Source organism: Ranitomeya variabilis, chromosome 2, assembly GCF_051348905.1.
Source record: "Ranitomeya variabilis isolate aRanVar5 chromosome 2, aRanVar5.hap1, whole genome shotgun sequence".
Taxonomy (NCBI): domain Eukaryota; kingdom Metazoa; phylum Chordata; class Amphibia; order Anura; family Dendrobatidae; genus Ranitomeya; species Ranitomeya variabilis.
Genome location: NC_135233.1, coordinates 854,153,460 through 854,170,801, shown reverse-complemented (window position 1 = coordinate 854,170,801; position 17,342 = coordinate 854,153,460). Strand labels below are relative to the sequence as shown.

The 17,342-nt window shown below is 47.3% G+C and overlaps 1 protein-coding gene across 1 annotated transcript in view; it reads left to right on the top strand.

Moving 5' to 3' along the window:
• The window catches only part of LOC143803981 (uncharacterized), a 521,136-nt gene that overhangs the window by 148,518 nt on the left and 355,276 nt on the right, over positions 1-17,342 (top strand). Inside the window, exons 44-45 of the mRNA XM_077281733.1 lie at positions 9,119-9,355; positions 9,522-9,644. Coding sequence (XP_077137848.1) covers positions 9,119-9,355; positions 9,522-9,644 — 360 coding nt within the window. The remainder of the gene's footprint in view (positions 1-9,118; positions 9,356-9,521; positions 9,645-17,342) is intronic.

Below are 17,342 nucleotides of genomic sequence, written 5' to 3'. Positions count from 1 at the left end.
TCGAGATGGAAGCTTCAGTATTTGGTTAAATGGAAGGGCTATGGTCAGGAGGATAATTCCTGGGTTGTCGCCTCCGATGTCCATGCGGCCGATTTGGTTCGTGCCTTTCATTCGGCTCGTCCTGATCGGCCTGGGAGCTCTGGTGAGGGTTCGGTGACCCCTTCTCAAGGGGGGGTACTGTTGTGAATTCCGTTCTCGGGCTCCCTCCTGTGGTCATGAGCGGTACTGTGTGAGTTTGTTCTAGGGCTCCCTCTGGTGGCCTTTAGCAATATGGCTGGTCTTGGCTGGGCTCTGCTGATTCATTTCCTGCTATGCTGGGCCTATTTAATTCACCTGGCCCTTCATTTGTTGCCTGCTGTCGGTGTATTCAGTCCTGTTTCTGAGTTCTCCTGAATATTCCTTGTGACCAGTCTCCTGCTGGAGAAGCTAAGTTTGTTTGCTCATTATTTCCTTGAAAACGTTTCTTAGTATATAATGAGTTCAGTCCAGCTTGCTTTTATGTGATTTTTTGCTGGCTGGTTAGTTCTGGGGTGCAGAGTGCGCCCCTCACATCGTGAGTCGGTGTGGGGGTTCTTGCATTCTCTGCGTGGTTTATTTTTGATAGTTTTTGTACTGACCGCACAGACTCCTATCTATTTTCTGTCTATCTAGTATTAGCGGGCCTCATTTGCTTAACCTGTTTCATTTCTACGTTTGTCTTTTCCCCTTAACTCACCGTTATTATTTGTGGGGGCTATCTATAACTTTGGGGTTATTTCTCTGAGGCAAGTGAGGTCTTTGCTTTCTCTCTAGGGGCAGTCAGTTTCTCAGGCTGTGAACGTGGCGTCTAGGATTTTAGGAACGCTCCACGGCTGCCTTTAGTGTGTGTGGATAGGATCAGAATTGCGGTCAGTATAGCTGCCACATCCCCAGAACTTGTCCTATATTCTGGTCATATGTGTCAGGTCAGTTTTGAGGTCCTACCACCGGACCATTTTAGGACCCCCATCTTATAAAAAATCTTTTTTCCTGCAATTTTCACCCCAAATTTGGGGTGCGCCTTATGGTCCGGTGCGTCTTATAGTCCGAAAAATACGGTAATCACTGTGTTCTGAACAAGCATTACACAGTTCTTAATATACAGGGTGGGCCATTTATATGGATACACCAAAATAAAATGGGAATGGTTGGTGATATCAACTTCCTGTTTGTTGCACATTAGTATATGAAAGGTGGAAAACCTTTCAAGATGGGTGGTGACAGAGGCGTAGCTAGGGTTTCAACTTAAGGGGGGCAAAACATCTGAGTGGGCCCCTAACCAGCTAACCCTGATTACAGCTATGGTTGCGCACTCTATTTGTGAATATAGGGGAACCTCAGAATATGACCCTACTGTTATTGAAAATAAATCTATATACAAAAACGAACATTGACTTTACCGCCATGACCGTATGCAAATTTGATGGTCACAATACTCTGAGTGCCCCTATAACAATAATGCTTAAGTGCCCACTTTGTCCCCTAAGTTCCCCCCATGTACTGCTCCATTATACACTGTATGGTGAGCTTAAAGCTTCCCTATACACAGTCTAAGGCCCACACAGCTCCCCTATACACCGTATGATGTTCCCACTGCTCCCCTTTACACAGTATGATGTTCCCACTGCTCCCCTATAGATAGTTTGAGCCCGATGCTCCCCTATACACAGTATAATGCTGACAGAACTCCACTATAGAAAGTATAATGCCCCCCAGAGCTCCCCTATATACAGTGTAATGGGCCAACAGCTCCCAAATGCACAATATGCCTTCACAGTTCCCTATACACAGTATGATTGGCCTGCAGCTCCTGCCAAACAGTATGATGTCCCCCACAGCTCCCCTGTATACAGTATGATGGGCCCACAGCTTCCTTATACACAGTATGATGGGTCTGCAGCTCCCGTCAAACAATATGATGTCCCTCACAGTTCCCCTGTACACAGTATGATGGGCCCACAGCTTCCTTATACACAGTATGATGGGCCCACAGCTCCTTTATACACAGTATGATGGGCCCACAGCTCCCTTATACACAGTATGATGGGCCCGCAGCTCCCTTATACACAGTAAGATGGGCTCTTAGCTCCCTTATACACAGTATGATGGGCCCGCAGCTTCCTTATATACAGTATGACGGGCCCGCAGCTCCCTTATACACAGTATAATGGGCTTGTAGCTCCCTTATACACAGAATGATTGGCCTGCAGCTCCCGTATACACAGTATGATGGGCCCGCAGCTCCCTTATACACAGTATGATGGGCTCGCAGCTCCAGTGTACACAATATGATTGGCCCGCAGCTTCCTTTTACATAGTATGATTGGCCTGCAGCTCCCGTATACACAGTATGATGGACCCGCAGCTCCCGTATACACAGTATGATGGACCCGCAGCTCCCGTATACACAGTATGATGGACCCGCAGCTCCCTTATACATAGTATGATTGGCCCGCAGCTCCCTTATACACAGTATGATTGGCCTGCAGCTCCCGTATACATAGTATGATTGGCCCGCAGCTCCCTTATACACAGTATGATGGACCCGCAGCTCCCGTATACACAGTATGATGGGCCTGCAGCTCCCGTATACACAGTATGATGGGCCCGCAGCTCCCGTATACACAGTATGATTGACCCGCAGCTACCTTATACACATTATGATGGACCCGCAGCTACCGTATACACAGTATGATGGACCCGCAGCTACCGTATACACAGTATGATGGACCCGCAGCTATCATATACACAGTATGATGGACCCGCAGCTCCCTTATAAATAATATGATTGGCCCGCAGCTCCCGTATACACAGTATGATGGGCCCGCAGCTCCCTTATACACAGTATGATAGGCCCGCAGCTACCGTATACACATTATGATGGACCCGCAGCTACCGTATACACAGTATGATGGACCTGCAGCTGCCGTATACACAGTATGATGGACCCGCAGCTACCGTACACACAGTATGATGGACACGCAGCTACCGTATAAACAGTATGATGAACCCGCAGATACCGTATACACAGTATGATGGACCCGCAGCTCCCTTATACATAGTATGATTGGCCCGCAGCTCCAGTATACACAGTGTGATTGGCCCGCAGCTCCCGTATACATAGTATGATTGGCCCGCAGCTACCGTATACACAGTATGATGGACCCGCAGCTCCCTTATACACAGTATGATGGACCTGCAGCTCCCTTATACATAGTATGATGGACCCGCAGCTCCCGTATACACAGTATGATGGACCCGCAGCTCCCTTATACACAGTATGATGGACCCGCAGCTCCCATGTACACAGTATGATGGGCCCGCAGCTCCCTTATACACAGTATAATGGGCCCGCAGATCCCGTATACACAGTATGATGAGCCCGCAGCTCCCTTATACACAGTATGATGGGCACACAGTTCCCGTATACACAGTATGACTAGCCCGCAGCTCCCGCAGCTCCCGTATATACAGTATGATTGGCCCGCAGCTCCCGTATACACAGTATGATGGGCCCGCAGCTCCCTTATACACAGTATGATAGACCCGCAGCTCCCATATACACAGTATGATGAACTCACAGCTCCCTGTCACGATTTGGATGCCCCGGTCATTTACTCATCCTCCGGCGTATTCACTATTTTGTGGCACTGCTGCAGTGTTGCTGCTCAAACTTGTGAGCGCAGCTTCTGACTGGCCAGAAGTTAGAAGCTATGTCACAAGCACTCAATGTAAGACTATGAGGCTATGTGCACTTGTTGCGGATTCGTGTGTGGATTTACCATGGATTTTTTGTTTTTTGTGCAGATTTCACCTGCGTTTTACCACCTGCGGAATCCTATACAAGAGCAGGTGTAAAACGCTGCGGAATCCGCAAAAAGAATTGACATGCTGTGGAAAATACAATGCAGTGTTTCCGCGTGGTATTTTCCGCACCATGTGCACTGCGGATTTGGTTTTCCATTGGTTTACATGGCACTGTAAACCAGATGGAAAACTGCCGCGAATCCGCAGCGGCTAATCCGCAACGTGTGCACATAGCCTGAGAGTGAGAAAGAGGCCAGAACGAGGCTCCCATAGACTCTCATTGATTAGTGACCTCTGCGTTGCTCCATGAAACACTGGAGCAGCGGACAGGCCACAAACTGCAGGAGACGAGCCGAGTAGAGACAAAAACATATGAAAACGCCGGAAGGTGAGTATCAGACAGGGGGCAGGGGACTTGGATTTTCAGCACCGCTCCAGCAATGAAATAAAAAAAAATGCTGGAGTGGTGCTGTAAATGTGATGCAGCTCTTGGTTACTGTATGTGTGCTCCTTATACTAATACTCATAAAAGACCCAGGTTGTATGTATCAAAACCCCCCCAATCTCCAGCCTCCCCAGACAGCAAATATTACATGATGGAGTACATATAATATCAGGACAAAACATTATAATATTCAGCCCCCAATGACCTGCCTCCCCTTCCCCACTTCAGCCCCAATACCCCCATCAACTCACATCCACCCCCTCAGTGCCCTGTCCCACCTCACCCACCTTCTGCCCTCACAACACCCAAATGGTCTTACATTCACCCCAAGTGTCCTGTCTCCCCTCCCCCACAATAACCCCATAGTCTCACATCCATCCCCCCAGTACCCTGTCCCCCCTCACTCACTTTCAGCCCCCACAATACCCCCATGGTCTCACCATGACATATCTGAATTTAAGTAACCTAATAAGTTCCATCCCCACTTACTGATAAAGTTTGCACTGCAGGCAGGACCAGAAAGTGTAAGTGAAATGCAAAGTGTGGGCACTAGGACCCAGCGTGCCAGAGTCAATCCCAGCGTGCACAGAGTGAAGAAAAACTGCAGCCAGGAAAAGCTTCATCTTCAGGCCAGACAGGCGAAACCATTCACTGCAGGAGGGAAACTGCAGCCGGCCACTGTGCTAGCAGCGTGCAGAGTCTCTGTCAGACGGGAGCAGACATTATACTGCTCCGCTCCTATGCGGTGTTCTGCCTCATCACAGAAGTGGCCCTGGCTCCCGGTGGGCCCCTTCATGTGACAGGGCCCAGGGCGATGGCCCCCTCTGCCCCCCCTAGTAGCTACGCTACTGGGTGGTGACCATGGTGGCCATTTTGAAGTCGGACATTTTGGATCCAACTTTATTTTTTCCAATGGGAAGAGGGTCATGTGACACATCAACCTTATTGAGAATGTCACAAGAAAAACAATGGTGTGCTTGGTTTTAACGTAAATTTATTCTTTCATGAGTTATTTACAAGTTTATGACCATTTATATAATGTGTTCAAAGTGCTGCCCATTAAGTTGGATTGTCAATGCAACTCTCTTCTCCCACTCTTGACACACTGATAGCAACACCGCAGAAGAAATGCTAGCACAGGCTTCCAGTATCCATGGTTTCAGATGCTGCACATCTCGTATATTCACAGCATATACAATTACCTTCAGATACCCCCAGCAGTTGTGCTCATGGATGTAAAATGTTGTGAATGAATGTAATGCAGGGGAATGTCCTGTAGTTACCTTGAGTCGCGGTGATGCGCCCTCTGCTGGATGTCCTCTAATGAACTCGAGCCTGGGAACTTTTCCCATGCTCGAGTTCATATGAGGACATCCAGCAGAGGGTGCATCACCGCGACTCAAGGTAACTACAGGACATTCCCCTGCTTTCCATTCATTCCCCGGGGTTTTACATCCACGAGCACAACTGCATTAGCAAAGCTCCTGGGTGTAAAATGATTTAACCCCTTCAGATGGATTTACATCATGGAACTGACTGAACGACGGAAGGTATGGGATATTGTTGATTTTTTATTTTACCTTTTTTACAGAACGAGGGTCTTCAGGTGGATTACGAGTATAATAAAATATTAAAACACCCTGTGTCTTTATTTCATTAAAATACTTTAAAATAATGTGTGTGTTTTATTAACCATTTCGTACGATTGGATTAATAATGGATAGGTGTCATAATTGATGCCTCTCCATTATTAGTCTGGCTTAATGTCACCTTACAATAGCAAGGTGACATTAACCCTTCATTACCCCATATCCCACCGCTACACGGGAGTGGGAAGAGAGTGGCCAAGTGCCAGAATAGGCACATCTTCCATATGTGCCTTTTCTGGGGTGGCTGGGGGCAGATGTTTTTAGCCAGGGGGCCAATAACCATGGACCCTCTCTAGGCTATTAATATCTGCCCTCAGTCACTGGCTTTACCACTCTGGCGTAAAAAATTGCGCAGGAGCCCACGCCAATTTTTTCTGCCATTTAACCCTTTATTTTACCAGCTACAGCGCCCAAATTTTGCACATACACACTACTAACAGTAGTGTGGAATATGAAGAAAAAAAAAGGGATATGAGATGGTTTACTGTATGTAAACCATGTCTCATATCCTGTCGGGTTTGTGAAGGAGAAATGAAAAGCCGGCAATTGAATTACCGGCTTTTCTGCAATCTCGCGCTGAATTAAATATAAATATACATATATATATATATATATATATATATATATATATATATATATATATATATATATATATATATATATATATATGTGTCTCACTGACACACATATATATATATATATATATATATATATATATATATATACCTATTCTATTTGTACACATTTATTCTACCTATTCTATTCTGTCAGTGTGATTTTACTGTACACCGCACTGAATTACCGGCTTTTCTAGAGAACACCGCTGCGTATTTCTCGCAAGTCACACTGATGGTCCGTGTGTAATCCGTATTTTTCTCACCCCCATAGACTTTCTTTGGTGATTTTTTTTGCGTAATACGGTGACAAACGCAGCATGCTGTGATTTTCTATGGCCGTACAAGACCATATAATACGGATCAGTAAAATACGGCAGATAGGAGCTGGGACATAGAGAATCATTGTACCGTATGCAATCCGTATTTTCTGCACCTCTCATACATCCGTAAAAATCGCTAGTGTGACGCCGGCCTTACTCTGCTGTTCTTTGTGATCACTGAGTGCTGTGTATTCATTCATTCCCCTCCCTTGGCAATGCTACATTGTCTCTTGTTACATATGATATCTATCATTGGTCCTTGGACAGGTGAAGTGTTACTTTCACTTTGTTTCTGCGCTCACCTTAAGCGCTGGTTTGCTGCTTAAATTATTACTCTTATGTACGTGATGCTATTTTAAACTCACTAATTATAATTTTCGTAATTTTAGATCACCACTAACTACCACACATTAATCTTCATATACATATTTATATTTTTTTATGTAAAATAATAAAACATGATTTTATTCCACATTCAATGTAAAGATTCCAATGGATTTTCGATAAGAAAAAGCAGCTTGTTGGTTCCACACGGTAGTTCATCTGTAAGGCATTCACTTCTGAACTTGAGTAACTCCTTTTCTTACAGGTTCTTGTCCATTTAAGTAGAGATCTTTTTTTTTTTATCCTCCTCCTAAATGCTGCAAATTTGGAACTATTGTCTAGAAATATAAAAGATATCATTGTATTTTTTCATTATATATACCTCTCTAATCGTTTGAATTGTTAATTGTGTGTTATCATTGAACTTTGACACTGAGTCATCTGACCTGTTGGCGCCCTTTTTTTTTTTTTTTGGTAATCTAGCAAAACTATTTATACCTGTGATGCCTGTATATTCTGTGTGGTATTTCCTGATGAAGGGGGCATGAGGCCCCTGAAATGCGTTGAATAAAACCACTGTGAATCAACTATACTCTCCTGAAATTCATCTTAGCGGCAGCGCAGAATTTTAACCACAAATTTCCCTTTGAAGACGTCATTCATAGTGAGAAACTCTGGTTGTAATTATACTCTCCACAGGATCTGTCCTGAATGAACGGAACCCTCTTGAAATATTCAGAATTCCCCACTAGTTTATCAGAAAATGAGTATTTCAAACCAGACTGGTAACCATTCAGGGTTGTTAAACACATGATAATATTGACCTCTTCCTTGGACGCACATTCAGCTGAAGTGTATTACATAATAGAGACCCTCCATCTACCTGTGCTTCAATACACACTGCTAGCCACTAGGCCGGCAGCTGATGTTTGTGTGCCAGTCACGAGCGGTGCATGCCAGTGACTTCATGCGCTACCCTTGTTGGCACACTGAAGTCAGCTTTCGGCTACAGAAGAGGGTGCTGCACCTCATAGGAGCTGGGGAAGGTGAGAAGAATTTTTTTCTATGTTTTGCAAAACACAGCTGACATTTTACAAGGATTCCAGGATGAGGGTCATTATATAAGGAAGGGGCCCAGGATGGAGGTCTTTATAGTAGAAAGGGGCAAGGGATGGAGGTCATTATCAGATTGTGGTCAAGGATCAGGGAAATTATAACTAGAGATGAGCAAATTTGCCCGGGAGCCGTCTTATTCATCAAGCTGCAGAGGGAACCTGGCTTCCTGGTTCGCGCTGGCCGACCAGCTGATCGGTGCCGCAGCTGCATGTGTCGCGGCTGTGTCAATGTCACAGCACATGCATGGAGAGCCTGTGTGTTGGGCTTTCCATGAATGTGTCGAGACTGTGACACAGCCGTGACACATGCAGCTGCGGTGCCGATCAGCTGATCGCCCAGTGCGTTCCAGGAAGCCGGGTTCCCTCTGCAGCTTGACAAATAAGAGGGAACCCGAGCAAATTCGCTCATCTCTAATTATACCAGGAAGGGTCTTCGAATGGGAGACATTATTGCAGAATGGGGGCCAGGAACGAGGACATTATTACAAGAAGGAGGGAGGATGGGGGATATTATTATAGGAAGGTGCAATGATGGGGACATTATTGCACATGTGCCATTTTAGAATCTGGAATGTTACAAAGGCCCTTGCATTTGACCTACATGGAGTTGGAGGCACAGGTCTAAATTTGGACTGGGGCCCATGGGACTATAGTTACGCCAATGCATACTTTATTTGGTGCTGAAAAGTTATACTATTACATCAAAACAACTGTCTGCCTGGGACAACATCTTATACACTTCATGAAGGTGGCTGCCATTGCTGAAAACCTCCACAGTGGTTATGCCATTTTGCTTATTAGATTTTTGTACTCAACATTGCAGATATCGATGAATGCCTGGAAAATCTTACTGCATGTCCACTCCGTTCAAATTGTACCAACACACCTGGTTCATACAAATGTGAATGTCACCAAGGGTATGGTGGAGAAAACTGCACAGACATTGATGAGTGTACAGCAATGAATGACTGCAATCTCTGGGCGGACTGTAACAACACTGCAGGCTCCTACATCTGTACATGCAGGGACGGGTACTCTGGTAATGGGACGGAATGTACCGGTGAGTATATATGTTCCTTATATTACATTATAGATATCCAAGCTTCGACAAGTGTTACAGCTGGGCACTCTGTACAAACTTTCCTTATTTCCTATATTATTGTATAACATCTAAAATAACCTACTGTATCTATCAGCAAATACATCTTCTTTATATAATTTTGCAGATATCGATGAGTGTTCTGAAAATGTCCTTATTTGTGGGGTAAATGCACTCTGTACGAACACGAATGGCAGCTATGAATGTTCTTGTAATACTGGATTCTCTCTTGTAAATGGAACTTGCGTGGGTAAGTACACGGCTGATGTAATATCACATCACATTATAATAAAGTTCTATATCATCAGGAAAACTTACCATATAGCCTAAAGGTGGAAAGAAGAAAAAAGGACAATTAAGATTATGTCAACTTGTGTTTTACATTTTTAAATTGTCTGCGAACAAAAAATATATTAATCTAGCCTGTGTAGAATCTAAATCTCACATAAACGGGTATGACCAGAATTCCAGGTGAACCTCTACAATTAATACCATACTAGTAATGTAATTAATGATAATCACGGTACAATTACATACAACTCTCAGTATAACAATGAGAGAGGCGCTGATGTAAGAAGCTTCTCTAGGACATGTTACATCTGTCACACAGCAAATCCGTCACCTACTGTAGAAATTGTCTAAATAACAATAAATGGTCAGTGGGTTGTTAAGAGTCTCCGATGGACATTCCCATTACTGCAATCATCATATGTGTGATCTTGGTGTTGGGTTTACTTTGATTCATATGTTCTTGTTCTGCTATCTGTTAGGCATAGTATTACTTGCTTTTTTAGCACCTTTTTATGCATCATGTCTTTATGTGAAGCACGTCATACTCTGTCTGATTTCTTTGACCTGGCTCACTCACATTTCCCTCTGTATCTTTGTTTTTAATTTAATTGTGAATACAATGAGATGTTTTCATATTATTATTGCTCCCGCACTTGTTTTTTTGTTGGTACATGTAACATAACTGTAAATGTCAGATTTTTTTCACTTACTTACATCAGTAATGATATGTATCCATGACATTTTCTTTCTCGCCTCATTGGAGGACACAGGTAACCATGGGGTGTATGCTGCTGTCACTAGGAGGCTGACACTATGCAAATAAAGAAGAAGTAGCTCCTCCCCGGCAGTATACACCCTCCGACAGGCACCAGGCAACTCAGTTTTTGCTTAGTGTCTGTAGGAGGCGGACCTGTATCTAACACCAGATCCGCATTTTCTTTTACAGGGATTTGTTGTGTGTATTAAGCTTTTCCCCTTTCTTTTTCAGACTCTTTATTCAGGGTAACAGGGTGCAGTTCTTCTCACCCTGTTTTCCCCACTTTGAGCGACCGAGAGGGCAGTGTGGTATCATCCACATCGCACCCTCTCGGACCCGCTGGGCAGGACTTTGTCCTCTGTCACCCTTTCGAGTGTTCAGGGTGACCTTCTTCTCGGTGGCCAGTACTGCCATTTCCCCTCCTTATCCCTCTCCTCGGAGAGGGCTGAGAGGAAGACGGCGGTCACTTCCAGTGACCCTCTCCCCCGGGTTAGGGGTCGACGCCGTCTTCTGCGCCGGAGCTCGTGGCGCGGGAAGGAGGACTTCTTCCAGGACCCTCTACTCTTCCAGGGATCCTGATGCATTACTCATCTCCAGGTAGGGAGACCTTCAAGCAACAGTACGCCCCCCTCTCCCCCCCTGTCTGGCAAGCTATCTCCCTGATCTTACCTGGCTGGATGTGTTATACCCTTTTCAAGGGTCACCTGCTGATAGGAAGGGGGCTGCAGTTTCGGGGACCGGGATGCGCAATCGCCGCGGGTGACGCTGGCATTTCCCTCCTTTTTATTCAAACCTGCGCACCCGCCATTTTTTTCTCTCTCTCCCGGCTTCCTTCTCCTTCATTCGGCGCTTACACACCCTCTTGTGGCGGCCTGCATTATTGCGGCCGGGAGTTCAGCGCTTGGGGGCGTTTCTTATCCATCCCCCCTTTGGCGCTTGTGCATGCCCACAGCGTCACGCTGTCTCCGTGCTCTTTCTGCGTCTTCCTGCTTCCTGTCAGCGTCTGCTCACCGCGTGGGACACAGATTTCTCGGGGGAACACAGGCACAGACTCCTGCGGCTACCGCTGTCACTGTCCTTCAGCAGGCTCAGCTCTACTGCTCTCATGGGCTCTACTCCTCCCGGCAGTATTTCTCCTCTCCTGGACAAGGTAATATCCACCTATGTCCGACTCCACTCCGGCCTTTGCCACTACGGCCATCCATTACGCCTGTGCTCTCTGCAAGAAAAAGTGGGCCTCAGGTCAGCCTTCCCCTTTCTGCCCGTCCTGCGTTCCTCCCACCATGTCAGCTCCCCTGGAAGCTCCTAGGTCCCGGGATGAGTGCACCCCCCCTCCCCCGGAGTGGGCTGTTGCAATGTCTCAATCAGTGTCTGACCTGACTAAGGTGTCTCAGTCCCTGGTCTAGGCACTTGAACGTATCCCGCTTCTCTCTAATGCCACCAGTGCCACGAGCGCCTCACACAGCGATTCGCTCGCACCTGTCCAAGACCCTCACAGAGGCAGACCGGACAAAAGAGACAGAAAAAGGACCTTATCTAGATCCTCCTCCAGTTCCCCGGACCACATCGGGATTCCCCTATCTGCCAGTTCTCCTTCCTCACAGGCGGACCTCGCTTGATCTTAAGGAGGATGAGGCAAGCTCTCAGGATGTCTCCATTGCGTTTAAACGGATTAAACGTCCCTCTAGTGTTTTTCCTAATCACAAGGAGTTTGACAACACTACCTCCACTCACTGGGAAAACCCTGGTAAGCGTTTCCGTGGCAGAAAACGGCTAGACGTCTTATACCTAGTGTTGAGCGATACCGTCCGATACTTGATAGTATCGGCCGATACCCGAAAAGTATCGGATATCGCCGATACCGATACCCGATACCAATACAAGTCAATGGGACACCAAGTATCGGAAGGTATCCTGATGGTTCCCAGGGTCTGAAGGAGAGGAAACTCCCCTTCAGGCCCTGGGATCCATATTAATGTGTAAAATAAAGAATAAAAATAAAAAATATTGATATACTCACCCTCTGACGCGCCCTGGTTGTAACCGCCAGCCTCCGTTCATAAGAATGAGCGCTTGAAAGTCCTTAGATGACGTTGCGGCCTGTGATTGGTCTACTACCACAAAAGTATCAGATCTCGGTATCGGAATTCCGATACAGCAAATATCGGCCAATACCCGATACTTGCGGTATCAGAATGCTCAACACTACTTATACCCCTTTCACTCCGACCTGGTCTCCAAATGGTCCGAGTCTCCTAAGGTCGACCCGCCCGTGTCCAGGCTATCCTCACAGACAGTTATGTCTATCCCACGGTTTTCCTTAAGGACCCCACATACAGACAGATCGAGGATCTAGCAAATTCGGCATTTGAGGCCTCCGGAGCCTCCCTTTGCCCTAGTTTCGCCTCGTCATGTGTAGCCAAGGCTGTATCAGCCTGGGCCAAGACTCTGCACAGAGGCATTTTGGCCTCTGCCCCTGCTGAGGAACTGTCTGATTTGGTGGATCAGATTTCTCTTGCAGGAAAATACCTCATAAATGCCTCCCTTGATGCAGTGGCCTGCCCCACCAGGGCTAATGGCAACATTGTGGACATTCGCCAGATTCTCTGGCTAAAGGCGTGGAACACTGACCCCGCCTCTAAGAAATCGCTCACTGGTCTGCCCTGCGAGGGTTCCAGACTCTTTGGCACGCAGCTAGATCAAATGATATGCTACGGGTGGTAAGAGTCCCTCCTTACCCCAGTCCAAACTGAAACGTCCCTTCAACAGGAGGGGCCCCCAGTCCTTTTGTCCCTTTCAGTCCTTTACCTCCTCAGGAAACCCCAGCCAGGACCGTTCCTCCTCACAAGGGGACCGAAGAAAACCTTTTTTCAGGCCTCCGCCGCACTGGAGAGCTAAGAGCCACCCCGCAAAACCATCTGGATCTCGGGGCCACAGGTTTTCTAATAAATGACGGGTCGCCACCACCTGGAAATCCTTCCAGGGTGGGAGGCCGCCTTCTTCTGTTCTCAGAGGTTTGGCTATCAGTAGTCGACGACGCCTGGGTCAGGGAGATCGTCACGTCAGGCTACAAAATAGAATTTTCTTCGCCCCCACAAAGTCGTTTCCTCCCCTCTCATCCTACCAAACAGCCCTCTCATCTCACAGGACTTCTCCAGGCGTTCAATTCGCTCCTCGCCTCAGGAGTCGTATTGCAGGTGCCTTATCACGAGCGTTTTTCGGGTTTTTACTCAAACCTGTTCGTGGTTCCAAAAAAGGACGGCTCTCTCCGTCCGATTTTGGATCTCAAGCGATTGAACCGCCATCTTCGGATTCGGCACTTCAGAATGGAATCTCTGCACTCGGCGATCGCGTCCATGGAACTGGGAGAGTTTCTGTGCTCAGTGGACATTCGGGATGCGTACCTTCACATTCCGATTTGAGTACAGCATCAGAGGTTCCTCCGGTTCACGATCCAAGAGCATAATTACCAGTTAACGGCCCTCCCTTTCGGGCTGGCGTCTGCTCCCAGGGTTTTTATGAAGGTCATGGCAGCTGTCATGGCCATTCTGCGCTCAAAAGTGATTTTGGTAATCCCATACCTCGACGACCTCTTGATCAAGGGTTCATCCCATCGGGATTTCAGCCAGAGCCTCCAGCTTAGTCTGGACACACTGGTTCGCCTCGGCTGGATAATCAACTACCAGAAGTCTTCTTTGATTCCAACCCAGCGTCTGGAGTTCCTAGGCATGGAATTCGACACCTTTTGGGCTCAGGTCTTCCTCCCCAATGAGAAGTTTCTTTCTCTTCATTGGGGTGTCATAGCACTAAAGGGCCTGAACCCTCTGTCCCTCTGCCTCGCCATGAGGGTTCTGGGGACAATGGTCACTTCTATGGAAGCGGTCCCATATGCTCAGTTCCACTCTCGTCCCCTCCAGCTGGCCCTTCTGTCTGCCTGGGACAGGAACCCGCTTTCCCTGGACCGTCCGTTTCGCCTCTCTTCCAAGGTGAAGCAGTCTTTCTCTTGGTGGACGCTGTCCACTTCCATTCTGCGCGGGAGGTCATTTCTCACTCCCCGCTGGCAGGTGATCACCACCGATGCCAGTCTCCAGGGCTGGGGAGCGGTCTTTCTCCACCTCACAGCCCAGGGCCGCTGGACTGCTCAGGAGGCTTGCCTACCAATCAACCTCTTGGAAATCAGAGCCATCTTCCTAGCCCTCATCCGCTGGGAGTCCCTCCTCTCGGGAAAGCCGGTCCGCATTCAGTCGGACAATGCCACAGCCATGGCATACATAAACCACCAGGGAGGGACTCGCAGCAGTCAAGTCATGACGGAAGTGGCAAAAATTCTCCATTGGGTGGAGGGTCACGTTCCCTCTCTGTCAGCCATCCACATCCCAGGGGTGGACAATTGGGAAGCCGACTTTCTAAGTTGCCAGGGCATCGTGGCGGGCGAGTAATCTCTCCTTCCCGCAATCTTCCGGCAGATTTGCCAGCGGTGGTGCATTCCGGACGTCAACTTAATGGCCTCCCGGGCAAACCACAAGATCCCCCAGTACGTTTCCAGATCTCAGGATTTAATGGCCGTTGGATGCGACGCTCTCGTGATCTCATGGGGCCAGTTCCAGATGCCCTATCTGTTTCCACCCCTCCCCTTGATCCCAAGGGTCGAAAAAAGATCAAGACAGAAGGGGTCTCCGTTCTCTTGGTAGCTACAGATTGGCCTCGCAGGGCCTGGTATGCGGTACTGGTGAACATGCTATCGGACGTTCCGTGGAGGCTTCCGGATCGTCCGGACTTTCTTTCGCAGGGGTCCCTCTTCCACCCGACTTCTCGGTCTCTGAATTTAACGGTATGGTCGTTGAGGCCGCGTTCCTGAAGAACGTGGGTTTTTCTCATAGCGTTATCCAGACTATGATAATAGCGAGAAAACCGGCTTCTTCATAGGACAACAGTCTGTTTCCTATGACTTTTTCCGTTCCTTCCATTCTCAGCTACCTTCAAACGGGTCTAGATTCGGGTCTTTCTCTTAGCACCTTGAAGGGTCAGATCTCTGCACTATCCATTTTTTTCAAAGAGACCTGCCTCCCTTCCTCAGGTGAGGACCTTCATCCAGGGGGTCGCTCATACAGCTCCTCCTTATCGTTCTCCTGTCGAGCCTTGGGATCTCAACCTCGTCTTAGACGCCCTCCAGCGTGTGACCTTTGAACCGATCCAGGACGTTTCCTTCTCACTTCTATCCTGGAAGGTAGCCTTTTTGGTCACCATCACCTCCATTAGAATGGTGTCGGAGCTGGCGGCATTATCCTGTTGTTCTCCCTTTCTAATCCTGCATCAGGACAAAGTGGTTCTTCGTCCGGTTCCTTCCTTCTTACCGAAGGTAGTCTCATCTTTTCACATCAATGAGGACATTGTCCTAACTTCCTTTTGCCCTTCCCCGGTTCATCCCTTGGAGAAATCTCTTCACAAGTTGGATGTGGTCAGGTGTTGTGAACTCTGTTTTCGGGCTCCCTCTTGTGGTCACTGGTGGTATGGTGTGACTTTTGCTTTGGGCTCCCCCTGGTGGCTTTGTTTGTTATCCTGCTGGTCTCTGGCTATCAGCTGGTTCGTTATCCTCTGGGAGGTTCCTATATAGCTCTGTTTTACTTCCACTTGTGGCCGGCTGTCGATGTAATCAGTGCTACTCAGATTCCTTCTGACTACCTTGCTCCCAGTCCATCCAGGATAAGCTAAGTTTTGTTTGCTCATTTTTTGATCAGCAGTGTTTATCATGTTTTCTGTTCCAGCTTGCTAAAATGTAATTCCCTCGCTTGCTGGTTGCTCTAGTGGGCTGAGTTTCTCCCCACACACCGTTAGTTGGTGTGTGGGTTCTTGAAATCTCAGGATGGATATTTTGTAAGGGTTTTTTATTGATCGCATAGACCCCTGCTCTATTTTCTTCTTTCTAGTACTAGTGGGCCTCTTTTGCTGAATCTGATTTCATCCCTATGTATGTGCCTTCTTCTTACTTCACCGTTAATATCTGTTGGGGGCTTCTATATCTTTGGGGATTATTTCTCTGGAGGCAAGCGAGGTCTTTCTTTCTCTTTAGGGGTAGCTAGTTCCTCAGGCTGGCTCGAGACGTCTAAGAATTTTTTAGGCACGTTCACCGGCTACCTCTAGTTGTTTTGGATAGGTTCAGATTTGCGATCAGTCCAGTTACCATCTCCCTAGAGCTCGTCCTTAGTTTAATCACTTGCTGATCTATTTGTGATCCTCCGCCACTTGGGATCATAACAGTACAGCCGGCCAGTAAAGTGTTAATTGCATGGCAGAAGCAATTTTTTGCCATGTGTCTAGCTGCTGTTGCTGCTTCTCTCCTCCTCTTATTCTTGGTGTGGCTCTGAGTTCAACTGCTGACATGGATGTCCAGAGCTTGGCTTCCAGTCTGGATCATCTTGCTGCTAGGGTTCAAAGTATTCAGGATTTTGTTGTTCACAGTCCTATGTCAGAGCCTAGAATACCTATTCCGGAGTTGTTTTCTGGAGATAGATCTAGGTTCCTGAATTTTAGGAACAATTGTAAGTTGTTTCTTTCTTTGAAACCTCGTTCCTCTGGTGATGCCGTTCAGCAAGTTAAGATTATCATTTCCTTTTTGCGTGGTGACCCCCAAGATTGGGCCTTCGCATTGGCGCCAGGGGATCCTGCATTGCTTAGTGTAGATGCGTTTTTTCTAGCCCTTGGATTGCTCTATGAGGAACCTAATCTTGAGAACCAGGCTGAAAAAACGTTATTGGCCCTCTCGCAGGGGCAAGATGAAGCAGAGGTGTACTGCCAGAAATTTCGGAAATGGTCGGTGCTTACTCAGTGGAATGAGTGTGCCCTGGCTGCAAATTTCAGAGAAGGTCTTTCTGAAGCCATTAAGAATGTCATGGTGGGGTT